This window comes from Nyctibius grandis, chromosome 11, assembly GCF_013368605.1.
Source record: "Nyctibius grandis isolate bNycGra1 chromosome 11, bNycGra1.pri, whole genome shotgun sequence".
Lineage (NCBI taxonomy): Eukaryota > Metazoa > Chordata > Aves > Nyctibiiformes > Nyctibiidae > Nyctibius > Nyctibius grandis.
The window spans coordinates 17,179,259-17,205,572 of NC_090668.1; the positions used below are offsets into that span (position 1 = coordinate 17,179,259).

Below are 26,314 nucleotides of genomic sequence, written 5' to 3' on the forward strand. Positions count from 1 at the left end.
TTCTGGGGCTTTACTTAAGTTTGGAGGCACAGATCCTCAATTGGCTTACAGTGCTCTGAGAAAAAGCATTACAGAAGTGTAGGATTTATAGACAGATAAAAGAAGCTAGTGTTGTTTTAAAAACTAATTTCCAATTTGGGGAAAGCTGGCTAACTCAGCAAAAAAATTCTGTGAAAATTTTCTAATGAAGCCAGTCTATCTGGAGAGCAATGTATGTTTGCTATGCTCTGGCTTCTTTTTCAGCTTTAAACTTATGATGATAGAAGCTACAATCTACTAGAAACAGCCTGCATTTGGGGAAGATGTGGGAAGGAAGTAACAGATTAAACAGGAATTGAAATTGGATTACCGGTACCCTCTCAGTAAAAAGGGGTGTCAGAACAGAGCTCAAACATCATGAAGAAATTTTCTAATAAATTGTGTTTTATTATCCAGTATATCTTTATTCAAAAGCATTAGCTCAATAGGCAATGTAAAGTGTGAAATGCTAAGATGAATAATGCTAACATCTACACAGTGCTTTGATTTTTGGAGGAATTACTGTTCTTTTTTGTTTCCTCTACCAGAAAAAAATCCTGTGGAAGCAAAATTGCCGTGGTTTAAACAGGCACATGAAATGGAAGAGACCAGAACAGTCTCAGAAGAGCCAACGTAAGTACATTGTCTTTTACAGTGGAGAAACATTTCCTGCATATTTTGCAGATCGTGTGGAATGACTGTTGCTGTGCAGTTTGCTTTGACAGTTGGCCCTGCTTGGGAGATGAGTTGTGTTGTGAGCTGTTCCTAATTTTACATCCCAATAGCTTTGCTTCTGGAGCTCCTGTTCTGGATGACACAGAGCTACTCTATTAATAGTGTCCTTATATTGTTCAAGCAATGCAAAGGGATCTTAATTTAGCCTGATTAAGCCCTAATTAACACATATGGAAGCATTTCAGCAGATGTAAATAAAATCAGTTTTATCTCAGTCATTGCTGTTACCTCAAGAATGTAGTGGTTGTATTAAAAATTAAGAGGTTCTTTGTAGGGTTGCCAGGATTTCCTTGGGGGGTGAGACCAATGCATAAAGAAAGTGAGAAAAACCTGCTGATCTCTGAGCTTAGCGGAATCTATGGGGATAAGTTGTGATATGTTACATGTGTGTATGTGTGAAATAACATCTGGATTTTGTGAGTCACCTTAAAAGCTGATGGGGGTAAGCCTTGCAACATCTAAGTCCTGGGGCTGAAAGCATAACTAAAATCCAGCTACCCTTGTTCTTGTCCCTTGTATGTTAGGGCATCCACACAATTGCATACATCCTCTGTGTATGTTTCATGCATACATGTATCTAATATATTCAATATATTGTATATAACTTTCTAGAAGTAGTAACTTTCTATAAGGTTTTCACAAGAGATTTTGAATGGTATTTTGTTGTGTTTTGCCAAATTCTGCACTCATTTGTAGTAACATTAGTTTAAAGTAATTTAGATGAGCCTACTGAAGTTACTTTGGATTTAAATTGTTCTGAGATTAGAGTGTGCCTCATAACTTTTATTTTTCTTCCTCCACCTAGCCATTCCTGATTTTTGGCACACATGCACCAACAGGTGTGATCATGAGTAATAAAATCTTTACACCTGCACTGACTCACAGAAAAAACCTCTTGCCAAACAGGTGTTTGCATAGTTACGGTGACTGTACTTTTAACTTTTCGCTGCTCTAGTCTCTCAAGTCAAGTGTCAACCTACTGTGAGCGGTTATTTCACTCTCCAAATTGGTGGCCCTGAATTCAGGCAGGGTATAAAAATAAAGTGTGGTTGTTGAAGGGGGTGATGCAATCAAATGTGCCTGTTGAATGTCAGCATATCAGAATGAAGGTATATGAGGCCACTTCTAAAGATTATTCAGCATAAAGCTATAAAGAAAATGATCTCTAGCATTACAAAATCATGCTGTGGCAGTTGTGAGCTAATGTACTTTCTAGGTTTTTAGGATCTTTCAGCAGCAGTCTGACAGAACAAGCAGAGAGGACTGGCAGAGACACAGCATGCTCGTTCAGAGTATATTTAGAATATAATAGAGCTGAGCCAGAAACTTTGTAATGGGTTCCCTTGTACCTTGTCCTCACAAAGCAAGCAGTTATTCATGCCTTCTTAGACATGACCGATGTGTTCCGCTGCAGCCTCACAGTGTGATGCAGCCATGTGTTCTCAGTGCATGTCTTGTCACAGCTGTGCAGTTTTGCAGTTTCCCGGATTTTTTTTCTTCTTCACTGACTCTGGAGACCTAGATTTTCTTCATCTTTCATTCATGATCCTCATCCTGTCCTGAGAATCTTTCTTTCACATTTTCCAGAAGCATCTTCACCTCAATCTGAAAGGTTTCTCCAGCCACTTCTTGCTGATGACCCTCCTCTGCCATCCTTCTCTTTCCTGAGGTGTTGCTGAGGTGCTGTGCTTTCCTAGTCTGGGTCCTCTGGGCTCCCCTGGGAACCAGCTCTAATGCTGGAGCCAGATTCCCCTTTAGTTTCTTTTTACCTGTCTTCTGCTGCCACCTGCTCTTACATTATTCTTCTAAGGAATGTGACAGCTAAGGAAAACGAGAAATAACTGATCCCTGACTTCATTCCTTTTTGCAGATTGCCTCTTGGTCATGTGGACAGTGGTTTGTGACCAGAGCAATTTCTCAATAGATACTTTAAATCTCATGCCCCAGCTGCTCCGATCTTCTCCAGCTGGCGTGAGATTTTTGGGTCAGGGTTTAGGATTTAAAAAGAAACTGTAACAATAGGTTGTTACTTCTCCCAGAGTAAATTATAACAAGATTTCACTCTGGTTTGGATCCGTTTGTTTTCTGTAATTTACACATAGCACAGTGATATCTCATAGCCCACCTCTGCCTAGTAGGAGGCTTATGATTTCCTTGGTAAAATGCCATCACTTTTAATTTTAGTTATTCTCTTGTCATCCAAACTTAAACCATAATATGAAGTCTCAGCTTCTAGTCCATCCTTTTATTACAACTGTCTTTCTATACTTTTGTGTGATATTTTAGTTGATAATGAATAAGAGAATAAATGCAGCTGCGTTTTAGAACCCACAAATGATGGATATGCCAAAAGTAGCTTGTGGAAGATAAATACTTCTGCCGCTGTGGTCTACCATGGCTGGTGTCCTGAATTTACATAGAGGGGGAACGTTCAAAAGCTTCTTTTTTTTTTATTATTAGCAAAATAAAAAATGAGTGCCCTTAAAGTGAGGCCAAGAAAAATGTAGGTCTGACCTTTTTAGTTTTTAGTTGTGGAATGTGATGACAGTTGATACCAATCATTATTTTAAACGTTCTTCCCTCGAGCCTTCTTAGTTACAGTGGGATTTGCAGAGAAGCTCCAGCAAGGTTTTCGCATCCTTTTTTAAATCATAAGTTAAAGAAATAGACACCTCATCTGCTTTTCCCTGTCATGGCTTAGGACAAAACTGAAATGCTTTCAAAAGCTGATGTATTTTTTCAGCAACCTGAGCTAAAAAGTAATCACTAGGTTTGTGGAGTTGCACTCACTGAATGTGAAATGAAGAGCGGCTCATAAAGATTCCTGCTCATTATATTTGAGTCATTGCCACAGAAATGTCCCCATCTTGCCTTTGGTGATAGAGAATTACACATTTTTCACAGCTGCTTTTCTGAAAATGGGCTGGTGACTTTGTCCTACATGTTACACTCAAGGTTGATAAAACCTGGCAGTGCAACTCTGCTTAGAGCAGGCAAGGCTGGTGCTTCAGGGGGGGAAAGGGTGGCAGCATCATGGAAGTTCTGCCCCAGGAAGCAGCCAACATTTTAGATGCTTCTGCAAACTTTTATCCAGGCCCCTTGGCACAGTAGGGTTGGACTGGAAATATCCCAAGAGCAGCCTTTTTTTTCAGGATTTAGGCATTTCCTGTCTTAACTGAAAGCAAGAACTGCAGACATGAGGAAAATAAAAAAAAATATTAAGAGACACCATGTTTTCCAAGTCTTTAGAGAGCTGGAGAAGGCTGTGCTGAGTTAAGTTTTCAGTTCAGATGTGATTTGGTTGGGATGAGCTGTTCTGTGCCAGTTTTATCATTAGTAGTTTAGGTCACTGCTTCATTTTCCAGGTCATCCTACACTGGCTCTTTCAGAGTGTGCCAAGTGAGTGCGTATTTCCATTAGCATTAGACTGATAATACCGCAGCATGGACATACTCTCCACTGCATCTGTTGTGTGTACATCATTTATACCTGTGCAAATGATTATAGGAGCATTTGTTTTCTACATTGCACTGGCAAGAATGACTGTACAAAAAGGCCAATTATGAAAAGTTGTGCCTGCTCAGATTTGCATTTTTCCACTCTTTTCCTTTTTTTTATTCAGAAAACTAACAAACTTAAAGATCTCAGAAAATGTTCAGAGTTACCACCATCCTATTCATTCCATTATAAATTCCTGATGATCTGCAAGGCATCATAATACAAGTGCTTTGATGCTTCTTAATCCTGATCTGACATGGCTCTGAGCGTATGCCCATCAAAGGCAGAGTGAATTTGCTCCAGGGAAGTATTGTGTCCAAAGCATTGCCATGTGTGTGCTGTGAATGCCACTGAGTAGAAAATACATCACTCTGAGGTTGATGGAGTTTGATTTAATGATCTGTCACAGGCTTTGGTTGTGCATATGTTAAATAAAAAATAAAAATTAAAAAATCATCTGCCTGAATGAAAAATTCAGATGCAATGCCAACCTCTGGAGCTCTCTCACTGTCCGGTCAGTTCCCTGCTCTAACTTTGTATTAGCAGTCTCCATTGGCTTCTGTTGAAGGTACTTAAAGTGTGACTTTAACGTGGTAATCCTTTGAAAAGTTCTATAATTTAGGATTTTAATAGCTAAATGGTCATGTGACTAGTTTAGCAAATACCAAGGAAGACTAAAAACTATTTTGGGTGTTTTTTTTTATCTTGCACTTCACTGAAAAATACCAGACACTAATATTCAACAGGAAAACCTCAATTATGATATAGATTTGCTATAAGTCAAAGAAAAAATGCTTAAAATTTTCTGAGTTTCTTTATAAATCAATTGGTTGCTGAATGAAAGGATTGCTGTGGTTCAAAATTTCCTTTCATTTATTTAGGATTTCAAAAGAATGCATCATACATTATTTTTGAAATGTTTTAATGCACTCAACTAACAGTACGCAAAACTAACGCTAATTGCTGGTATGCTGCTCTCATGCTTTTACCAAAAAAAGTTACTTGCTTTCAGACTGTAAACTGTTGGGTGTGGTCAGAACACCAACCAACTCTTTTCAACTATAAATGTCCATCAATTTTATTTTTCCAGTTAGGTACATAACTACAAATGGACTTACACTTTTTTTTACACAGAAGGCAAGTCATAATTTTGTTAAGCCTATGCACAGTGGCCTTGATCCAATAAAGCACTTAAGCACAAGTTTAACTCTGAACACGTGGTAGTCCTATTGACTTCAAAGCACTGCTAATAAGCTTAAAGTTAGGCATATGCTTAAGTGTTTCGTTGGATGAGGAAAATTTTGCCATGGCCACCTTAGGTAGTTTGCATGGCTGTCTTTGAAAAGACTGTGAGATCCAATGTTTCAGGGTTAAGCTGATTTTTATCTGCTGGGGTAAGAGAAAGCTTTCCTTTGCAGCTTTTCCTGCAGATGTTCAGTTAGCATTTGTTATCAAAAGCATCTGGACATTGACCCTTACCAGCTGTGCCATTGGACTCAATAGGCTGTTAGGTTGCACCGGTGGGGCATTTACTCAGAATTTATCACTGTAGGACACAGCCATCCACCATGTTGATAATACTCTCCCAGTAAAAATCAATCTGGTCATCTCCTTCAAAGGTAGTCAGACTTGTGAAGTGATGAGTGCTTGCAGTTTTCCTTGGTTTCAGGAGGTGCTGGGGAAACTACGCCCTTTGCTGAAGTCTGTCAATGACCAGTGAGCTCTAAAATTATGAGGCTCTGTCCAAGGAAATTTTGAAGTGATGGGCTTTCACATCTTTATTTATCTTCATAGTAGAGCTGTAAAGGTATTTTGGGGTCTGTCCCAAGCACAGCTTGAGTGACTGCCCCAAGGACTGACTTAGAGGAGCATCCTTACGGGTTATTCACTCATCTGTTCTCCTTTCTTCTGTTTGATTCTTCCTCTGTGTATATTGGCAAGAAGTTATTGGCTCAAGATGAGAAACTGTCTACAGAATCAACAACACTGTGTTGACATTTTTCCGTGCTTACTGTGTATGCAGAGTGTAAATACTGATTTTTGTCTTACACAACTGTTCTTATATTTGTAAGGGCAGCTTTCCTGCAGTAAAGAGAAAGATAATTCTTAATCAAAGATAAGGAGGAAATCTCTGAATCCTAATTTGGATTTTTCCTTCCAAATATGTTTTTAGCATTGGTTTAATATATCCTCCTGTATCTCCCATTTGTGCTTTGATCATCAGCTGCATTTGGACATTATAATAAAGAGCAACAGCAACCTTTTGAAAAAATGTCTTACGAAACTCTGTATTTGATTTCTTATAAATTGTACCCCAGAGCCACTCACTTTATTAATGAGATTCAGCCCCTTGGCTCTAGTGCCATTTTGAAAATTGCTCTCAGATATTAATGTGACCCTCGAAGTGAGAGAGTATTATAGACTAAAACCTCCTTTTTTTCAGTAAATTCATGATCTGTAAAATAAGATTTTACTATAGTTCATCAGGAGCATAAATGCTTTTTAATAAAAATGATGGATTATAGACTGAGCCGGTTAGACCTCTTTATTGAAGGTGAGAGGCTTCTTACAAGATTAAATCTGAACAGCAGCCTGGGGTGGTGTGCATTGGAGATAGCCAGATTTGAAAAGTGCTTTTCTTCTGCCTGGTTGCTGATTATTAGTATGACATAAGGTGATGGCCTTGCTCAGATTTAAACAGACCGCAAATACACTTTTGGCATATGCCTAAGTTTGCGTACCTGGGGAGCTATTTTATATTGTATAGATATGTCTTCATGGAGTTCCTCCTTTTTTTCCACTGAAGGAGTCTGAGGAAAGATTTAGGTGATGTCCTTTTTCCCCTAAAAAGGATAAAACGTTCCTCATTTCTCATGATTCTTTGTCCTCTATTCCTACATATTTTTATTTTATTTTTTTTTTTTTTGTGAATTTTGAGAAATGGTCTGGGATGGGGGACAAGTGAAAGACTTGACCCTTGGTTATGCATTCTATTCAAGTATCAAATAGTATTATGTATTGTCAGCTTTGTGTATAAGCATATATTTGTTTTAGCTGTGTTTTAACTGTGCATACACAGATACAATTACGTGGAATAAAATGACGGTGTTTCTACTGTGCTGTGATTATTTGCAGGTTTATTCCTGAGCCCTGGTCTCCATGCAGTGCCACGTGTGGCAATGGCATACAGGTGCGAGACGTGAAGTGCCGAATTCTTCTTGCGTTTACTCAGGCTGAGGTTGAACTGCCTGAGGAGGAATGTGAAGATGTGAAGCCACCAACAGAACGAGTCTGTCACCAGGCATCCTGTGACAGTGATCCTGTCCCCTACACACCAGAATTTTCACATCCTGAAGATGGCAGTGTGATTTACGACTGGGAATACATTGGTTTTACTCCTTGTTCAGCCACATGTCTTGGAGGTACCTTTATTAATTTATTTATCCCACGTTGTAAGAATTTGGCATTGTTTGACATTGTTGGGTCTTCTGTTAGTGTTACCCTAAATTAGCTATATTGATCCGTAGGAAAACATGCAGCTTCAAGTTTTAACTTACTTTTAGGTAAACCATGGAGTATTTCAAACTACTTTGTTTCCTTTATATCCTGCGTTTAAACACTGACTTTATTTGCTTAAGTAAGGTGCAAGAAGTTGTTGATACAGCAACTTGCTTTAGTGTTGCTGCAGGAGTCTTGGCTGCCAGGCAGTTGGTAGTACCAGCATGTTTAATGCATCAGTGATGGGCATGTTTAGATGACCTTTTTTTTCCTAGGAACTGAAAGTGTATAGTTTTGGAGTTAAAATTCCCATGTTAATTATTCCTTATCTTTCAATGCTGCCATTTTTTGCAATACAGTAGGGATACACAGTTGTAATTAGGGAGACTTGCTTTCAGGCTGACTGGCACAAAGATCAGAAGGGAGTTTGTTTAGGTCTTGGTACAGTATATCACTCTGTAGGAACTCTGTGCCATACATCTGTCTGCAAGTAGTTAGGCACATTCCTTTTTGGATGTAATCGAATCTCCCTGTCGTCCTAAGTACATGTTACTAGACAAGGTTGCTGGTGTTGCTACTACATACTGTACTTTGGGACTGAACACAAGTGAGTTATGAAGTGTTAAGTGGAGGCACTGGAATTGTGAACACACCTATATATGACAGGACTGATGACATCAGTGGGAACTGAAGACAGTTGTACCCATAGAAGAAATAAAAAATGTAGAAAAGGGGAGAACAGAAACAATTGGAAGCAGAGAGCCAGTCTAGAGCTCACAGAAAGCAGCCTCCTTTGTACTGTTCACCAATTCAAACTTTGAAGACAGAAGCTGGGAGGGCTGCTCTAGAATGCTGTCAGCAGGATGGTAAGGACCGGTAAGTGCCTCCTTTATCATTTACTGCTGCTGTTTACTGATGGGGTTGATCCGTAGGAATAGCGGCACATGTGATCACAAAAGCTGATGCATCCCATTCCCTCCACTACCTTCAGTGGGCATTTTCACTGGCAAGGCAGAAGAGGCTATAGTCCAAGTATATACATATAAAAGTGTGATGGTGACGATGGCTATTGTGACTGAGTGTCTGTTTCCTCATTTTAATGAGGGAAGTGTTTTCAGAAATAAGGGAATTGTACTCTAAAGCAGAAACAAGGCTTTCATTACTACTAAATTTTTCCTTCTCTCTTTTTCATATTTTAATTGATTTTTGTAATGTACAATCATTCCATTACCATCCTAAATCCACTTTACTACTGCTTTACAGCCAGTATCTTTGTCAGACCTGTTCTAAAACTCCAAAGTTTTTGAATTTGAGTGCATCAGCAGACATCTAGGCTGAAATAATCTCTAGGCGTTGCCTGCTATTGCACATGTGCATGTTTGCATTGCCTGCATCTTCACATGAGAGTTTGTCCATGCAAAAACATTCACATAAAAACTTGCGCTTGGAGTGCAAGCTGATGGTAATTTAAGGAGCCTGGACTGAAGACAGTAGTTTCATTTGCTGGCAGGAAGGAACTTCAAAATGACTGATGAGCAGAATCCCATGTTCAGCTTAATTTTTTTCCTGAGGGGGCCAAGTATGAATTTTGTGGCTGACTTCTGACCCTTTCATGAATTTGTGAAGTTACCTGACCCGGAATTGTCCAATAGGTCTTCATAGTCATCTAACCATTCATTTGATACGCAATAGAAATGATCCTTTTAAAGAAGTTTGAAAGAAAATACCTGGTTGTGTTCTTGAGACTTCTGTGGTATCACTGGTACTATGTCTAGACATTTTTCTTATGTGATGCTCCCGGGAGATGTGGGAAGTTGTCAGGATATTTTATCAATTAACAGCTTCAGAAGTCCCTGTACTGTTATGCTAGTTGGGTAGCAGTGATTTTTTCCTTCTATCAGTTCTGGTCTTCTTGCTACCTTGGCAAAGACTTTCAAACAGACCAAAAATTACCTGCCGATAAATAGTTTTAAGGGAACCAGACATCTCTTCTGTTTCCAGCTTATTGCAACGTACTAATGATCTCACTGTCTACTATTTTTCCATTGTGTAGTTCAAAGGAGCTGATCCATTTCTGCTAAGTTTTATGTTCAAATCTCATTTCAATTAGATGAACTCTTTCATTACAAGAAATAAATGTTGTCTGAGTTTCGAATATCCCAGTGTAATGTAAATTATATTAGGTACTTTTTCTCTAGTATGTATGTATCTAGCAGTGGCTATTAAAATAAACTCCTGTGGATTTCTGTAGTCTCGGAACTCCCTACCCCCATTTCTTAGTGCTTGACTCTCTCTGAATGAGGGAAAAGTCTGCAGGGTCTAAGCAGGCTCGAAGTTTTATAGCCACTATTTGAGCAAGGACTGAATCTCTGTTTCAGTGCTTGTCACTTGCACCTTTTTTTAAAACCCTTATATAGACTAGACTTTAAATTCAACCTCTCCTTTGATCCAAAGCAGACGTAAAAATGCAGATGGAAGCATTGTTTTTTGAGGTCTTAGAATTACAGAGATAAAGCGATCTGCAAGGTATTATCAAACACCGTCTTTACTTTCCAGTTCATCACGTTCAGCAGGTTCTAGAGCATTAGTGACACGAGTCTTTGGTCATTTTGTGTGCTTTCTGCACCAAACCTGTGTGGCTTGTCACGCAGCATATTGAGCGCCATAAAACTTGCTGCTTTTGAGGACTGCTACATTGTGTTATGCCTGTTAGCATAATTAATAGTTCTTTCACCACTCTTTCCATGAGTGCAAATAAAAGTTGTCCAGGTCAGTTTGGCGTGAGGCAGAGTCACCTTTAACATCCATAGGAAAACTCTGTAACTATTCTGAAAGCTAAAGATCTATTTTGTTTTCAGTGCCTGAAGAAATCCCAAGCTTGAAAATAAGCCAACTGTGTGCTCGGGGATCTCAGGATTTGCCCTCATTTTTCCACAATGTTGGTTTTGGTTTTTTTGGTTGGTTTTTTTTTTTGGTTGGTTTTTTTTTTTTTTTTCCCAGTCTGAAGAACTTTGGCCCTGATGTAAGAACCTCTAACATAAATATAAGTTTAATTTTCATAATATTGTCAGTGAGAAGTAATAGTTGTTATCAGAATAAAGAGTATGCCTGAGGAGAAGAAATGTTTTTCTTGTAATCTGTCGTATTTCTTTAGTGTTGTCAATCATTTAAATACTCTACAATATTTTAAAGGGATATTTTCCATTTTAAAAAAAATAACTGAACATTTTCTGGGTCCCTGCTTAAAAATACCTGCAAGAGGCAGATTTTGATAGATTAATGTAATTATTATTATTTATATTCCATATGGTTCAAAAATTATGTTTCGGGCCCCCTAAAGTCATTACATTGGCTTAAAAATAATGAGATTAAACAACAAATATATATGTGCTTCCTGTTGTTTCCTCTATAGTCTGTGGCTTTGGAAGCTTTAGGGTGCAGTCAAGTTGTATTTTCAGGCTTTTGTCTGGACCATAATGGCTAAAAGTTTACCATTTTATTTATAAGAAACCTGAGATTCTTAGAAAATTAATGGCTTCTAGCCAAATTTAAGGGCTCTTAAGAAAAACAATGACCGTTCTGAGACTCACGTATGAAATTGAGAGCGTTTGCAATAGTGTTGTAGGCAATTTGATAACTGGTGACTCCTATCCCTAGTTTCGTTAACTGCAGACACTAACTGTTTTCTCAGAAGGAATATAAATAACATTGCCAGTTTCAATAGATTTAGAGAGAGGCTCAAGCATATGTAGGACTTGGCATTTTTTCTGAGTTATTTGCAGCTGATAGTACATATTTTTAAGCAGTCACCAAACTGAGACTATCCAATAGAAATAAATGACTGTCATTCCTCTTCCAGGTATGGAGAATAGATTCATCCTCTTATCATTTGCACAGCAACTTTCCACCCCCATTTTCTTTGTACTCTAAAAAAGGCAGAAACAAAAAGTCTGGGCTTTTTTCAAGCATTCTGAATTTTTAACATGTGCTGTGTACTTCACTGCACAGAAAAGCTTGTAAAAGAATGTAAATGTATGTGGTTTGAATGGTGGGTTAAAATAGAAAATATTCTATTTCACTGAATAGTAGGGTAATTACTACAATAGTGCATCAGATTACTGTAAAAATACTTAATGCTCCCCGCTGCATACATAATGTTTTTGTTAAATTATCTACTTTGTTTATATTATAAGCCAAGAAAGTCATACATCTAAAACTTTGCTTGTTTGAATAATAGATTTTTCCATTTTCCAATTGACATAGAATAAGAAATTTATCAGTGATTGAAGTTCCCAACTAATGGAAAATTATAGTTTGGGGTGAGAAATCTGATTAATTGGCAAGACATTTTGACAGTTAAGTCCAAGCAAATGCTTCATCAATTAAGCGTAGTTATTTATTGAACAGAGTTCTTGAACTGAGAACCAAGGAACAGGAAGGGAGCACATGGTATGTTTTTAACAGCTCTTTAATATCTGGTTTGTACTTACGGCATCAAAACACGGTGCCATTTTTCTTTCAATAAGGCCCCTGTGGAGAAAGAATCACTGCTGCAGTTTGTGCTCTGTAGTTAAGTCAAATGAAAGATACACCACATATTGACATTTTCTTCTGGTAACACAATTCAAGCTAGGTAGGTCATGCTGCAAGGCAGAAGTGGTTTAATGAACTCCAGGTGGCAAGTTGCAGTCAAAAAACCATCACCTGGTATGACATGCCTTTTGTTCATTTGGCTGGCCAATTTAGTTTTTATAACACCAAGATAAAAAGTTCCCATGGGATTATTGCTGACTTAGATGGTCTGAAAGGAATCTCATTTCATCCCCCTCCTTTGTGTGAGATATTAAGAAGGTATTACTTATCGCAGCCTGTTCCAGAGCAGCATCACCTCTGAGTGTGGTTTTCCCACAGGAACACAGTGAGGTCAGCGACACTGAAGGTTGGTAGCATAGGGTAGATTTTGACCTAAAATAGAGATTATATAGATGCTTGAAATGTGCTTGGTTGCTTGTCTGGTAATGTCATTCTGTTTCTGCCAGAACACAATTTCTAAACCTTTATCTCTCTCCTGTAGACAGTCAGATGTGCTTTTCTTACATGAGGGGACAGGGAAGCTACTCCTGTTAAACAAACACATGGGGATCAATTGGACAGAAAACGTTTGACTCCCTTGGTTGTCAGTCTGCAATAAAATAGTAGAGTTCTAAAAAAAAAAAAATGTTTATTTATTGGTTTGTCATCTTTGGGCATGTTCAGGCCTGCATTATAGTAATGGTATTTGTTGTTAAAGGTTTATTTTCAGCCTTGCTAGTAAAATGCTTTTTACTGAATGCGTATGTTCTATGTTAATGTAATTATTAATACTTTGATATAAGAGAACTGAATAGGTTGTCAATCATATTTAAGGTCAGGTCTTCTGTTCTATCAAAATTCATCACTTTGTAGATGTAGTCAAACATTTACATAACAAGATCTTTCTGAACTGAAAACAAGTCCCAGAGGGGATCTAGAGGTGTACCAGAGCTTCTGAAAGACATTGGAATCTATGTTATTGTGAAAATCACTGCTGGTCTACTCTGGCTGAAGTGCCTGAAATAGTTGGACTGGTTCAAGTGTCGCAAAGAGGGATTGTGGCCTGGGCTGGCTGATACGCTGGTCTACATCACAGCTGTTTATAGATGGAAGAAACAGCTTTGGTTTATGAAAAGAATGACAGTGCTCATGAATGTGTTGTGAAAGAGAGAAATACAGACCACTGGCATGGAGATGAAACTTTCAGGGTATTTCGTCAAGCCCACTGAAACCAGAATGGCTAATCATCAACAGTGCCAAGAAACTAGTCGTCATGCACAGCTGACACAGAAGCAGGAATAGTTGTAGTAGCCTTTGTGTAACAATAGTGGTCATGTTTTGAGGTAATGTCACAGGTGATACCATGAGGTAGGTAGTGAAGGTTTCTAGTTAAAAATGCAACTCCCTTTGAAACCTTAGAAGTTGGTTGTGAGAAAAGAAATATAACTGGCTGCTGAAAGCAAGTTCATATCCTTACAAAATCACTGGAGATAAGTGAAAGACAGGAAGGAAATGGATTTAAATTCTTTAAACTTTGACTCTTCAAAAGCCATTTTTACCTGGAAGCAACAAAATAGGTGTTTTATTATTTCAGTGCTTTTTTGTTTTACAGGATTATAGTCATTAGCGTTGCTTATATAGAACATCCCAGATGCACAGGATACCCCAAGGACATCACAAACCATCTTGTCTTTCATGTGCATGCAAGCGAGATTTGAAATTGAGCAAGGCTTTCATACTAAAAAATACAATATATAAAATTGGATAATTACATAGGTTTAAAATAAAAGTAGTTCACAAAATGTGTATTTGCTAAGCTGACTTGTTCTAAAGCAAACTTATATTATGTTTCATTTTGACTCATAGAAATTTGAGTATTAGTAATCTTTCATGCTTCAGTAATAAGATCCAGGTAGCAAGAGCTGCAGATCAGAAGGTGCCAAGAATGGTCACGAGTGAGGAAAGCTCTAAGCTGCGTCAGATTTGCTGCCTTCAGCAAAACTATTGCACCTCTTAGCCCCTATGAGAAAGGTTCTATGTTTAGCCAGCCATTCTTCTGACTATAGTTTTGCAAGTTTTCTGCATTTTTTTGTTACATTTTTTCAGATCTTTAGCTCCTTAAAGTCAAGGTAAGTCAGAAGGAATCACTTTTACCTTGATTTTGGCAGTGAACCCAGTAGTTGGCTTGGGACCATTACAGAACCAGGCAGATGTAGCATCTGACAGTGGACAGCCAGAGAAGCCTATTTTCTGTTGGTTTTCAGAGAGGTAGAATGTCAAATCAAGCCTTTTAAATATCACAGAAGTGAAGTGCTACATATAATTCACAAATATCTTTTCAGCATTAAATATATAAACTATCTCTGTGTTCCTTTTGACCTAAGACGTTACTTTTAAGCCTGCTATCTAATTCAGCATTTGAAGCTTTTTTATTGAGTATTATTCAAGAATAAGCTTTGCAGAAATCTCTTCCATCTTCAGTGTTTTGTGAGTGTTTTTGCTTTTAATTCAGGAACACAAGAAGCCATTGCAATGTGTCTGCATGTAGAGACAAAACAAGCCGTCAATGAAAGCCTGTGTGACAATTCCAAGAAACCACCACCAATGACTCGTACTTGCAATATGAAGCTTTGCCCTCCGAGGTACGCTGTAATAATGAAATCATACTGTGGCAAAAAAATGGTTAATATGACTTAAATAAACATTTGCTTTCTCAGAGAGGGTTCAGATTGCAGGACTGTGGTCTTGTTTTGGAATGAAATTTCACTACTCTGTCTTTAACAAGGTTTTGGTGTTGGGGTTTTTTTTTTTTGGTCTTGTTCACTCTTTTCCACTCTTCACATCTCACTAATAAAATAGGGAACATTTTCTGAAATGAATCTCTTCTGTGTAGATATTTGCCAGAGCTGGAAAACCAGCCTTAATTCTTCTGGTGGTACAAGGAAAATTTAAAGGCAATTTCACAAAAAAAACAGAGAATATTTACTTTCTATCCTTACTGAATGAAAAAAAAAAAGTGAAATTATGATTTAAAGTTATTTTAATTTCAAGCTTCTTTAGTAGCCCCACATAGTTCTTATGGATTTTTATGTTTATTTGGAGATCCTGGGAAAAGAACAAACCCTGTCCAAATCCAAGAAAACCTAGCTAATCTGGTCACTTGAAAGGGCCATATGTGAAATTTTGACATGCGCTGCCTTATTTACCCACTTGTGATCTCTGACATCCCTGATCCTTTGCATATTGTTTCTACGTGTTTGCAGAAACCTCCTCTTGCAAAAATGTAAGGAAGAACTTAACAGGAACAGGATGTTTTATAGAAAACATATACACATTTAAAGGAAGTTTTGTAAATGTAAGAAAGGTCTATTTACATGTTTACATTTATAAATGTAAACATCAGCAGGTTGCCAACAGGCTGTTTTTTTGTAAGGATCATTCTGGAAGTAAATGCTGGAGTTGAATTTGTCTGGAAATGACTCTTTATTACTTTATTGTTAATAACTTCTGCATTTCCTTGTTACCTGCAAGTTTATAAATCTATTTTATCATTTTGCATTACAGCCAAACCAAAGGAATGTTTTAGCTGTCTATAGAATAGTCTGGGTTGGAAGGGACCTTTAAAGGCCATCTATTCCAATCCCCCTGCAATGAGCGGGGACATCTTCAACTAGATCAGGTTGCTCAGAGGCCCCGTCTAACCTGACCTGGAATGTTTCCAGGGATGGGGCATCTACCACCTCTCTGGGTGACCTGTGCCAGTGTTTCACCACCCTCATTGTAAAAAATTTCTTCCTTATATCTAGTTTAAATATACCCTCTTTTAGTTTAAAGGCATTACCCCTCGTCCTACCACAACAGGCCCTGCTAAAAAGTTTGTCCTTATCTTTCTTATAGGATAGGCCCCCTTTAAGTACTGAAAGGCCACAATAAGGTCTCCCTGGAGCCTTCTCTTCTTTAGGCTGAACAACTCCAACTCTTTCAGCTGTTCTTCATAGGAGAGGCGTTCCATCCCTCTCATGATTTTTGTGATCCTCCTCTGGATCCTCTCCAACAGATCCACGTCTTTCCTGTGCTACCAATAACTAAGCCTTCAGTTATTTTTTGCTAGGGTCTGTTTGGGTATGATTGCTCCTTCTCCAATCTGAAGTGAGTTGCTTAAAATGTGGGCTTTTGGCTGTGTTGTTGGAACAGGTGGCAAAGCGGGCCCTGGAGACGCTGCTCGGCTACATGCGGGGTTGGGATACAGACGAGAGATGTGTACTGCCAGCAGCCCGGAGGATCTGCTATTGCTGCTGAAGACTGCAAAGACAAAAAGCCTCATTCCTTACAAGCTTGTAACCAGATTGATTGTCCCTCTGTTTGGCATGTTGAGGAATGGCAACAGGTATGACTGGATTACAGAAATAGTTTAAATGTGTTTCTCTGGCTGGGTACTTGAAATTCTCTACCTGGAATAACATGGAAGGTTGCTCCTAAACTTTGGTATGTAAGTGTTTCAACTGATTTCATTAGAGCAAACTAATCCAAGGTCAAAAAATACTACTTTTGACTGCTGTGCCAATGGGTAGTCACAGGATGAGGGAGAAAGTCCTTTTTAAGATTTCAGAAGGCTGGATACCGGTTAGTCCAGACATCACCTCTCTTTCTATGCTCTGTAAATGCAATAACCTGCTTTCAGAGACATGGCTTCATTTTTTTTTTGTCTCAAGGACAAAGTTTCCTTAACTCCCACCAGTTATATTAACTGATGTGAGACATAGATAGATCTACGTGTAAGATGCATGTTTTTCTTTGATTTCTCCTACTTAATTGCATTCAGGTGGTGTGATTTTTTTAACTTAGTAGTTAGGTTCTCATCATCTCTAATATATTAGCTGAACATTTTAACAGAAGAATTTTCTACATGCTCCTTGCTTTTTAATTAAAAGTAGATGTCATTTTTTCAAGAGAGCATAACTGGGGAGGTGGGGGAAGCTTACAGTGTTTGTGTAAAATGAGCATGATGGGTGAGCACAGATGTCCATGCAAGTGCACATGCTATGTTCTCCTTTTCTCCTTAGTGTTCTCGTAGTTGTGGAGGGGGGATTCAGACCCGCAAAGTGTACTGTAAGCAGCTGTTGACAGATGGAAGTTTCCTGAAACACTCCGATGACACCTGCAAGGAGCCTAAATTGCCAACTAGTAAACCATGTGCAAAAGTTGATTGTCCTCCTCAGCTAGTCATAGGAGAATGGTCCAAGGTGAGCAGCCCCCAACAAGGGGGAAACAAAACCTTCAGTTGCAACATGAGCTCTAAAGATTTCTGCTGGGTGAATAAGATGTTTGGAGCAATAAATTCACAGGGTAGCTGAAGGTTTCACAAGGCATGTACCTGGACTAAACTGTGCATACAGTTGGTGTGCATCCCTGGCTACAACCAGACTGATCACATCTCCCTTCCTGACCTGTGCTGGACCTGCTGAAGGGCAGGCTGTAGTGCATTGCATGCATTCTACCAGACATGTTTAGCTATCAATTATTTCATAGTATGGCTCCCAAAAAGCAAATATTTGCATTATTCTGGAATATGTCCTCCTCCTTTCCCATTTAATGCAAGCTTGCTACCACTCCCTGTTCAAGAAGATATATAAAAGTGAATTTAGATGCTACAATTAAAGTTCATGCAATACAAACCAGGAGAGAGGGTTGAGAGACTTGACACAGACTGTTTAGAACATGCCCAATTGTTTCTCTTGAATACTAGATCTCATTGCTCTGTTCTGCCCATGGCTGGACATAAAGAAATACTGAGAAATACTGTCATGTTATTTTAATTGTTCCTGAGTTGCTTGCTGGAACAAATTATCTGTTTTATGTTCTTACTGCCTGGAAAAGTGGACAGAGTTTAATGTCTGGATAACACAAAGATTCGTACAAAGTAGAGCGTGTGCACTCTCTCTCAGAAATAAAAAAAAAACAAACAAACCCAAACTAGTTTAAAATTAGCATGTGTGGTGTGGGACACCAAGTTTAGCTTGACTGCATCCTTCCTTTCACAGTGCTCAGTAAGCTGCGGTGTTGGAATCCAGAGAAGGAAACTTGCCTGCCAAAACCTAACAGCAAAGGGCCAATATGTCACATTAAATGGATCAATGTGTAGTGGTCTGTCTCCTTCACTGCTTGTAAGGTCTTGTCAGATGAATGCCTGCAACAGTAAGTATGTTACTTTATGTAGTTTCTTGCTGATTTGGAATGATCTATTTATAAAGAAAAATCTGTATAATGTTAATTCACTCATCTCCCTCTACTTTCACAGCATTACTAATCTGGCATAAACTGAGTGTCATAATTACTAGACCAGTAATAAGAGGATTGTTTTTAATTTTTTTCTGCCAGTCGGAAATAAAGGTTATGATCTAATGAAGTAGTTTTTGAATACACTTTAATGGTACATGCCTCTCACCCTCACACTTACCTACAGTTTATCTGATCTTTCCTTTATCCTTTACACTATCTCAACTGAAAAAAAAAAGAAAACCCATAAACTGCGTATAAATTACAAAGGACATTAGAAAAGATAAGAATCCAGTTCTGGCTTGTCTTCTTACTGTACATTTGTATTACACTGGACATTTTGCTTAGCATGGTGGAATTCAATCCTGAAACTCTGTGCCAGTGATAACCTTAGGTGTAATTTCTGTCTTTTCTTGTGGAAATGAGAATCCTAGTCTCGTGAGCTTTGCAGGAAGTGATGACAGTGCAGACACTTTAAAAAATCCAGTATTTTGTTACTGTCTATATAAAAATCTTTTTCAGAAAAAGCTGTCTATAGGAATTGTACAATTTGGGCACAATCGGGTTATAGTACTGCTGGTAGTTGCACTAATTGCATATGTAAAACACCGATGGAAATACCTTACTATATAGAGTATGTTCATTTATACACAATAATTTAGAACAAGCAGTTCTAAATGCAGGTTCCTTAAATCTGAACCTGTGCTCTCCTTCCTTTATAAAAGAGTGTATTGGTTCGAAGGTTTGGGGAGCAGGGTGCTAAAAAGAAAGGAAAAAAGGAGAATTTTTAGTCTTGGGTTGGGGGAAAAACCAAAAGCCTTCATGAATGGCCTGGTTTTGATCACAGATCACAGAGATAAATGTGTTTTGACCCAATTCATAGTGCTGTCAAGAAGTAGCTACTTTATGCATTTTGAAGCTTTGCTTTAAAAATTATTCACAAAACAAAATAAGAAAGAGAATAATTACTGATTCATACATAATATGAAACTTCTTTTCCTGGCCTGCATTTCAGATTAACATGCCAAAATCCTGAGGTTCAAAACTCCACTTAAATAAAGCCCCGTGGACTTTCAGGAATGTCCTTGGCATAAGGTTTAATAAAATATTTTGAGCTGCATATCTATCTGAATTTAATTAATTGTGGATAGTTGAATGGCAGTGTAGCTGGTTTGCAAATTGCTTAGCACAGACTGATGTTAAAGTTACATTGTCAGCTTCCACCACAGTGCCAAGAAAGCAGGACAGTGGACTGCAGAGGGAATGCGATTGTACTGAATGGGTGCAGATCAAAGTCATAAAAGAGAATCACTGTCCTCTCCCTTCATGTCCACAACCAGCTGGAACAAGGCAGCCCTTGCAGCTCGGGTCTGCCTGGCAGTTCCCTGGCTAGGCAACAGGAGGGCAGGGGAAGGTGTGAGACATGTCCATACCATAGTTCCAGTTTGGGTTTTGCAGAAGGAGCCAGGGCAGCAGCAGCAGGAGGCTCTGAATTCACAGGAACGTGCAGGAGGCATCTTCTCCTCCTGCAGCCGTGGGGTCAGGCTGCCTTGCAGGGGGAGTGAATAGCAGGCAGGAACCTGGCATGGCCCTAGGACAGGCAGATGGCTAGCTACAAAGGGTGAAGCGATCTCAGTGAAGAGTAGTCTGGAGCATGGCATGAGTGCTGTTGGGCGTTCTCACCTTCAGGAGCAGTGTTTCTGAACACGCCTCCTCAAGATTATGCTTCTGTGGCTCAGATGAGCTCCTTCTTTTTCACTGTCTTGTGACAGTGCTGAGGCTTTTTAGACTTTATCTTTCACCGTGGGACTAGTAATCATAGCTGTTTTCTACAGCTAGGCTCTAGCTCTATTGAGTCAGGGAGTGGAACATCTCCCTTAGGAGGAGAGGCTGAGGGAGCTGGGTCTCTTTAGCTTAGAGAAGAGGAGACTGAGGGGTGACCTCATTAATGTTTATAAATATGTAAAGGGCAAGTGTCATGAGGATGGAGCCAGGCTCTTCTCAGTGACATCCCTTGACAGGACAAGGGGCAATGGGTGCAAGCTGGAACACAGGAGGTTCCACTTAAATTTGAGGAAAAACTTCTTTACGGTGAGGGTGACTGAACACTGGAACAGGCTGCCCAGAGAGGTTGTGGAGTCTCCTTCTCTGGAGACATTCAAAACCCGCCTGGACACGTTCCTGTGTGATATGGTCTAGGCAATCCTGCCCCGGCAGGGGGATTGGACTAGATGATCTTTCGAGGTCCCTTCCAATCCCTAACATTCTGTGATTCTGTGATTCTGTGATTCCTGACTGCGGGCTCTGAGAAATAGGAAATAACACCAGTCTCACCCTAAGGTCACCAGGACCTGATGTTCAGCTAAAGCTGTAGAGGACCATTAGATGCAGATGGATTTGTACCAGGTGATAATGTCCAACGGCTCCAGAATGATCTAATCCTTAAGCAAGGTTTACATTGTAGAAAAAAACCTCTCCCAGTCTGTTACCTCAGCAGCTGCAAGACTGGATGATACTAAGGATCTAGAAAATGCATACTTATGTGGCCTCATATATTTATATGACCTTATATATTTATATGGCCTGCCATCCACAACTCTGAACTTTGTTTCACTCCTAGCCTTGCTCACCAGTCACCAGTAAAAATATACACACGCTTTAGCGTTGAACTGCTAATGAGAGTTAGTGGTCTTTCTTTTTTAAAAAAATGAAATTGATGAGACTTGTTAACATATTTATAAGTATGCACTGGGTTTAATTCCGTGTTGGAATAACTAGTGTAAACAGAGCACAGCCTGAAGTATTTTAATTTGTGTGTTTAAAGTTACACTTACTGTGTCTGTAAGTTGGATTTTGGAAATGGAAGATTTAATACTGGAACACTTCCCCAAAAATAACTGTTTGGGGCCCAGTAACTTATTAAAAACAGGACGCTACTTTAATAATTTTAGTAAACTGAGTGCCTAAAGCAATTTATTTGTTGTACCACGTGAAATGGTTGAGGGAACTGTGTATCTGGATAACGAATACCAATTTAAAAGCTGTGTAATTATGAAACCATGATATCCCCACAGGTCTGAACTCATTACCCAAAACATTGAAAATAACCATTTTGTTTTATAAGCATAAGAATGCACTCCAGGGTGTAGTTCATATAGTGTACACACTTATTGAATGCTTGAAGCATTTAGCTTTTCACCTATTTCTTCACAGCATATTTGAAGCATATGTACATAAGAAGAATGCAGTTTTTCAAATATCATTTGTGTGCCATCAGTGTAGCTGTCATTATATTTATGTACCTACCAAGTGGAATAGTAGTAATGATTTCAGATTCAGGCACGCTGAGAAGCACTTTGATCTGTGTATCCATTTCCTGGCTCATCAACTCATTCTGCAGACTCTGAGTTTCTTCTCTGTCACATACCAAAAAAGCTGGGTCACCAAACACAATTGGATTGTTTTGTAGCACCAATGCAGAGTATTTCCCGACTCCTCCCAGCTGGCCAATTTTGTCTCGCATGGAATGAACTCAGAGGGTGCATACCCTTGCTCCACATCTCCTACAGCACTTTTTCTCACCTACCTAGTGTTTTCTTAGTAAGATTAGTTCTACTGATCAAAGTGGGGCACAGTAGTTGCCAGCAGTGAGTCAACACAGTGGCATCTGAGACCTTGCAGTCATTCTCGTGTTGTCTCCAGTGTGCCTATCCAGCCGCTGCTGGGAAAGCCTGCCTGTGGTGATATTCATTCAGGCAGCTCCCTAGAAACCTTTCAGCATCCAAGTGCCTGCAGTACATCGTAGGAGGAGCTTCATAATATCCAGCGTCTCCATACCCAGTCTGCATGAAGCTTTATGCAGTTACTGTTTGCTTTTGTCAAGTCATCTGATTACTGTATTCAACCTCTCAAAATTTTGACTTATTTCTCTCTTTCCTCCCTTCCCTCCCTACTTCCATGGCACAACACTGCAAGCAACTCATCTTTCAACCCAAAGAAATTCCCCTCAGCCAAGGATTACAGGGTGGCTTTACTTTTTGCATGTACTGTGTCTTCATTGACTGTTTCTTTCACCTCCTGTGTTGCAATCAATTGGGCTTGACTCAAGCACACAACCAGAATGGCCAGCCAGCAATTTATATAACAGACAAGGGGAGCCTTACTTTTTGGATAGGTTTTGTTCTGTTTAGGTCATTCTGCACTTGACAGTGCTCAAATGTGGGGAAAGTGATAATGTGTTCAAATATTTGGATTCACTTTTTCCATTCCCATCATGCCTAGCCTTTCTGAGGCAGCAATAGGAGATATGTAGGAAATATAACCTAAATAGGATTATAAATGCTATATATTAATATATTATACAGCTATATATACGCTTATGTATGTGTGCACCATCTATGTCCTTCATATAGGTATATGTTGCCTGTGTCTTTTTATTGTTAGGAGACTTGGGGAAGAAGCAATAGAATTCTTGGCTGGAGCAGGGGAATGTTATGGTTTCATGTTCATATTTTTGCATTTTTGTGACTCAGATAAAAGCTCAGCATGTTGCAATCTCACTTGAACAAAGTCAGGAAAAGCTCTGTCAAGCATTCTGTGAAAAGCAGATTTTGTAAGCTTGAGTGCCAATGATTAGATACTTTTCAACGCTTTGTTTTCTTTCAGAGATTAAACCAAAGGTTCCAGAAAAGTATTCTGTTCATGGACCTCAGATTGTCAGTATTCACCGAGTCTACATTCAAACAAGACAAGAGAAGCGCATTAATTTTACCGTAGGAAGCCGAGCCTACTTACTTCCAAAAACATCTGTCGTAATTAAGTGCCCTGTACGAAGGTTCCAGAAATCACTTATCCGGTGGGAGAAAGATGGACAACACTTACAAAACTCGAAAAGACTTGGCATCACTAAGTCCGGCTCGCTGAAAATACATAGTCTTGAAGCTACTGATATTGGTGTCTACCGGTGTATTGCAGGCTCTGTGCATGAAACATTTGTACTCAAACTCATTGGTACTGACAACAGATTGATAGAACCACCAAATCTTAGAAAACATGCCAGTGAAACCAGTAACGCAGATCACAATGAGGCCAACAGCTTTGGGGCCAAATGGCACAAAATGAGCAAAATGTGGCAAATGTGGAGTAAGAAGAATGAGCTCTATCTGGGTGATAGGCAAGTAAATGATCAGCCCCTTCTGCGAAATCTTGAAACCTTTGGGAGTAATTCAGCAGAAGACTTCAGCTCTCGTGAATTCAAGAATAAACGACTGGAGGCAGCAGTTCTCCGAGGTGCCTACAGCATGGACACGGTGCAGTTTGAAGAACTGATAAGGAACATGAGTCAGCTCATCGAGGCTGGAGAAGTCAATGATGACTTGGCAACCCAGGTCATTTATCAATTAGTTGCTGAATTATCTAGGCCTCCACAACTAACTACTGAAAAACGGAAGGGGGCCCAGGATGAGAAACTTGCCTCAAAACTGACAGGCAAATCACCTAATGAATCTGAACATTTCAGCACAAAAACTTTTGATAAGTCAATGTTTGACCAGAAGGTTCCAGTTATTATCAGGCAAAAGGAAATTCCTCGAGTTTCCTTCAACAAAACAGTAACTGTACGAATAGGAAATACAGTTTTTCTGACCAAGAATACTCATGCTGTCAATCTACTCTGTGAAACAGCTGGTATTAGTGAAGTGAAATATACTTGGACAAAAGATGGCGAGACATTAAAAGCCTCTGAGAAGTAAGTAAATATCTTCTATTTTAGTTTTGAATGACTTATTATATCACTATCAACTGTAAAAACCCACCCTGCTGTGCAATATTAAAACATACGGTTGTAAAAACGAGATAAGCATGAACACTGCACCTTCCATCTTTTTATTTAAGTAATTTACTTTTTTTCTTTCAAGTCTCTGTCATGTTTTTTGGCTTTACTGACATCTAAGTGTATGTCCATTTCCACGATATTATATGGGAGGATTGACTTTTTTTTACTAGGTCAAGTGTTTTGGATGTCCTAACTGGGTATTTTGTGATCTGCCTTAATCATTTCAGCTGCATCAGAAAATGAACAGTTTTAAACTCAAATTTAGAAGCTTGTTGGATTTGTTCATAATACAGTAGGAACACATTAAAAACTTCTGCCATGGCGTAGATGAAAATAAATCTTAGATCTTACTCATTTTAAGGAGGCAAAATATCACTGGTACCCTCACCATCCTTCAACACAGTAAATCCTTAGGTATAACTGTAGTTGCATAACTTCACTTTGAAAAGAAAGAATGAGCTTTTATGGATTTTTTTCAACACTTCAGAATTTACAAATATTTCTGTTAAGGACAGTGGAAAACAAAATAATAAAGAACCTGTATTACCATCACATTTGAGAACAATACCCGAAGAACAAGTACAGCAAGTGTGTGTTATGTTCAGATATTTGCTCAAGACTGAGCAAATACTTTTACTTCATTGCTGATAAATTAGAAGCTCACCTGATAATATTAACATTAACTTCATGTGTGAGCCTCTTGGAATTATAGCTAGCTCTTGAGTAATGAAAAAAACGATTCTGAAATGATAAAGGCACTTTTGGATATTTCTCAACATACTTAACTGATTAACCGCACTGCCAAGAAAAATATACTTCTGCAGGGCTATCAATTAAAGCAAAGACACCAAAACTAAGCCATTTTTAAAAGTGTAAATGTTTTTGGAACCATGTAGCTCCCACCAGTTATGTTTATTTTGTGAAATATACATAATTTCCCATTAATTTGTTGCAAGTGATACTTTCATTTTTTGGACATGGTGTTTTGTTTATTCACCAGTATCTGTTTGATTCCTAACATCTACTTTCATAAATTGCCTTCATTTTAGCCCAGACTGGTTTTCTTGTACTTAAGGGATACATTGGCAAAGGAGGTTTCTTTCCTATTTTTTTCACAGTAAGGTTTCTTATACACAAATCCATACATGTGTGTGTACTCAAAAGGCGGTGACATTAATAGTATTACATCTGAAAAAGAACGTGAGGAGGTAGATGGGCTGTTTATCTGTTGGCTTTGTTAAAGAAGGCCAAACTTGAGGTGGCTTGTTTTGTTGAGACGTGTATTTTTAATACGTTTGTGTGTATCTCTTACTCTTGTAAGTGTACTCAGTGTGGGAGAATGCCAGAACGACAGATTTTTTGGACGTGATGAGTGCGTGGCGTAACTCCTGTACCTTACTGCTGAGAAAGGTGACATGGGTAAAAGTCCAGGCTGCTGTTTTCAGCCTCTTCCCCAGTCTGTGTGATGCGCTTTCTCATATCTTACCCCTCAGATGACAGGCAAGGTATTTAAGACACCTGTGGGTTTTTGGTGGAAGACTTTAGCTTTAATGATGATAATATTAAATAAAAACACCCAAAAGCTGTTGTAATTTGGAAGTCAGATTAGAACATACATTTGTGAATTCCCCAATCCTGCTGAAAACCAAGCTTGCTCTGAAGAGATGGATTTCCTGCCAAGCCTAATATTTTTAATTGTGGTAGTTCGATTTATTCATGCTGTTGCTCCCAAGGGATTCTGGTTTGTAGTAGCAAACTCGCTGTCCTCCAAAGGGCTGAAGAATCTTCTGCGCATGTATCACTTAGCGCTCCCCTTTTGTCACCAAAGAGAAGGCAGAACTTTCACTGCATGCACTCGTCTAGAATGGTAAACTAAAAAGGAGT

The 26,314-nt window shown here is 38.9% G+C and overlaps 1 protein-coding gene across 2 annotated transcripts in view; it reads left to right on the forward strand.

The window, feature by feature from the left end:
* The window catches only part of ADAMTSL3 (ADAMTS like 3), a 186,486-nt gene that overhangs the window by 136,068 nt on the left and 24,104 nt on the right, over window positions 1-26,314 (forward strand). For both annotated transcript variants that reach the window (XM_068410394.1, XM_068410395.1), the window contains exons 15-21: window positions 567-651; window positions 7,387-7,673; window positions 14,834-14,963; window positions 16,516-16,708; window positions 17,385-17,564; window positions 18,363-18,516; window positions 23,263-24,343. In XM_068410394.1, the coding sequence (XP_068266495.1) occupies window positions 567-651; window positions 7,387-7,673; window positions 14,834-14,963; window positions 16,516-16,708; window positions 17,385-17,564; window positions 18,363-18,516; window positions 23,263-24,343 (2,110 nt within the window). The remainder of the gene's footprint in view (window positions 1-566; window positions 652-7,386; window positions 7,674-14,833; window positions 14,964-16,515; window positions 16,709-17,384; window positions 17,565-18,362; window positions 18,517-23,262; window positions 24,344-26,314) is intronic.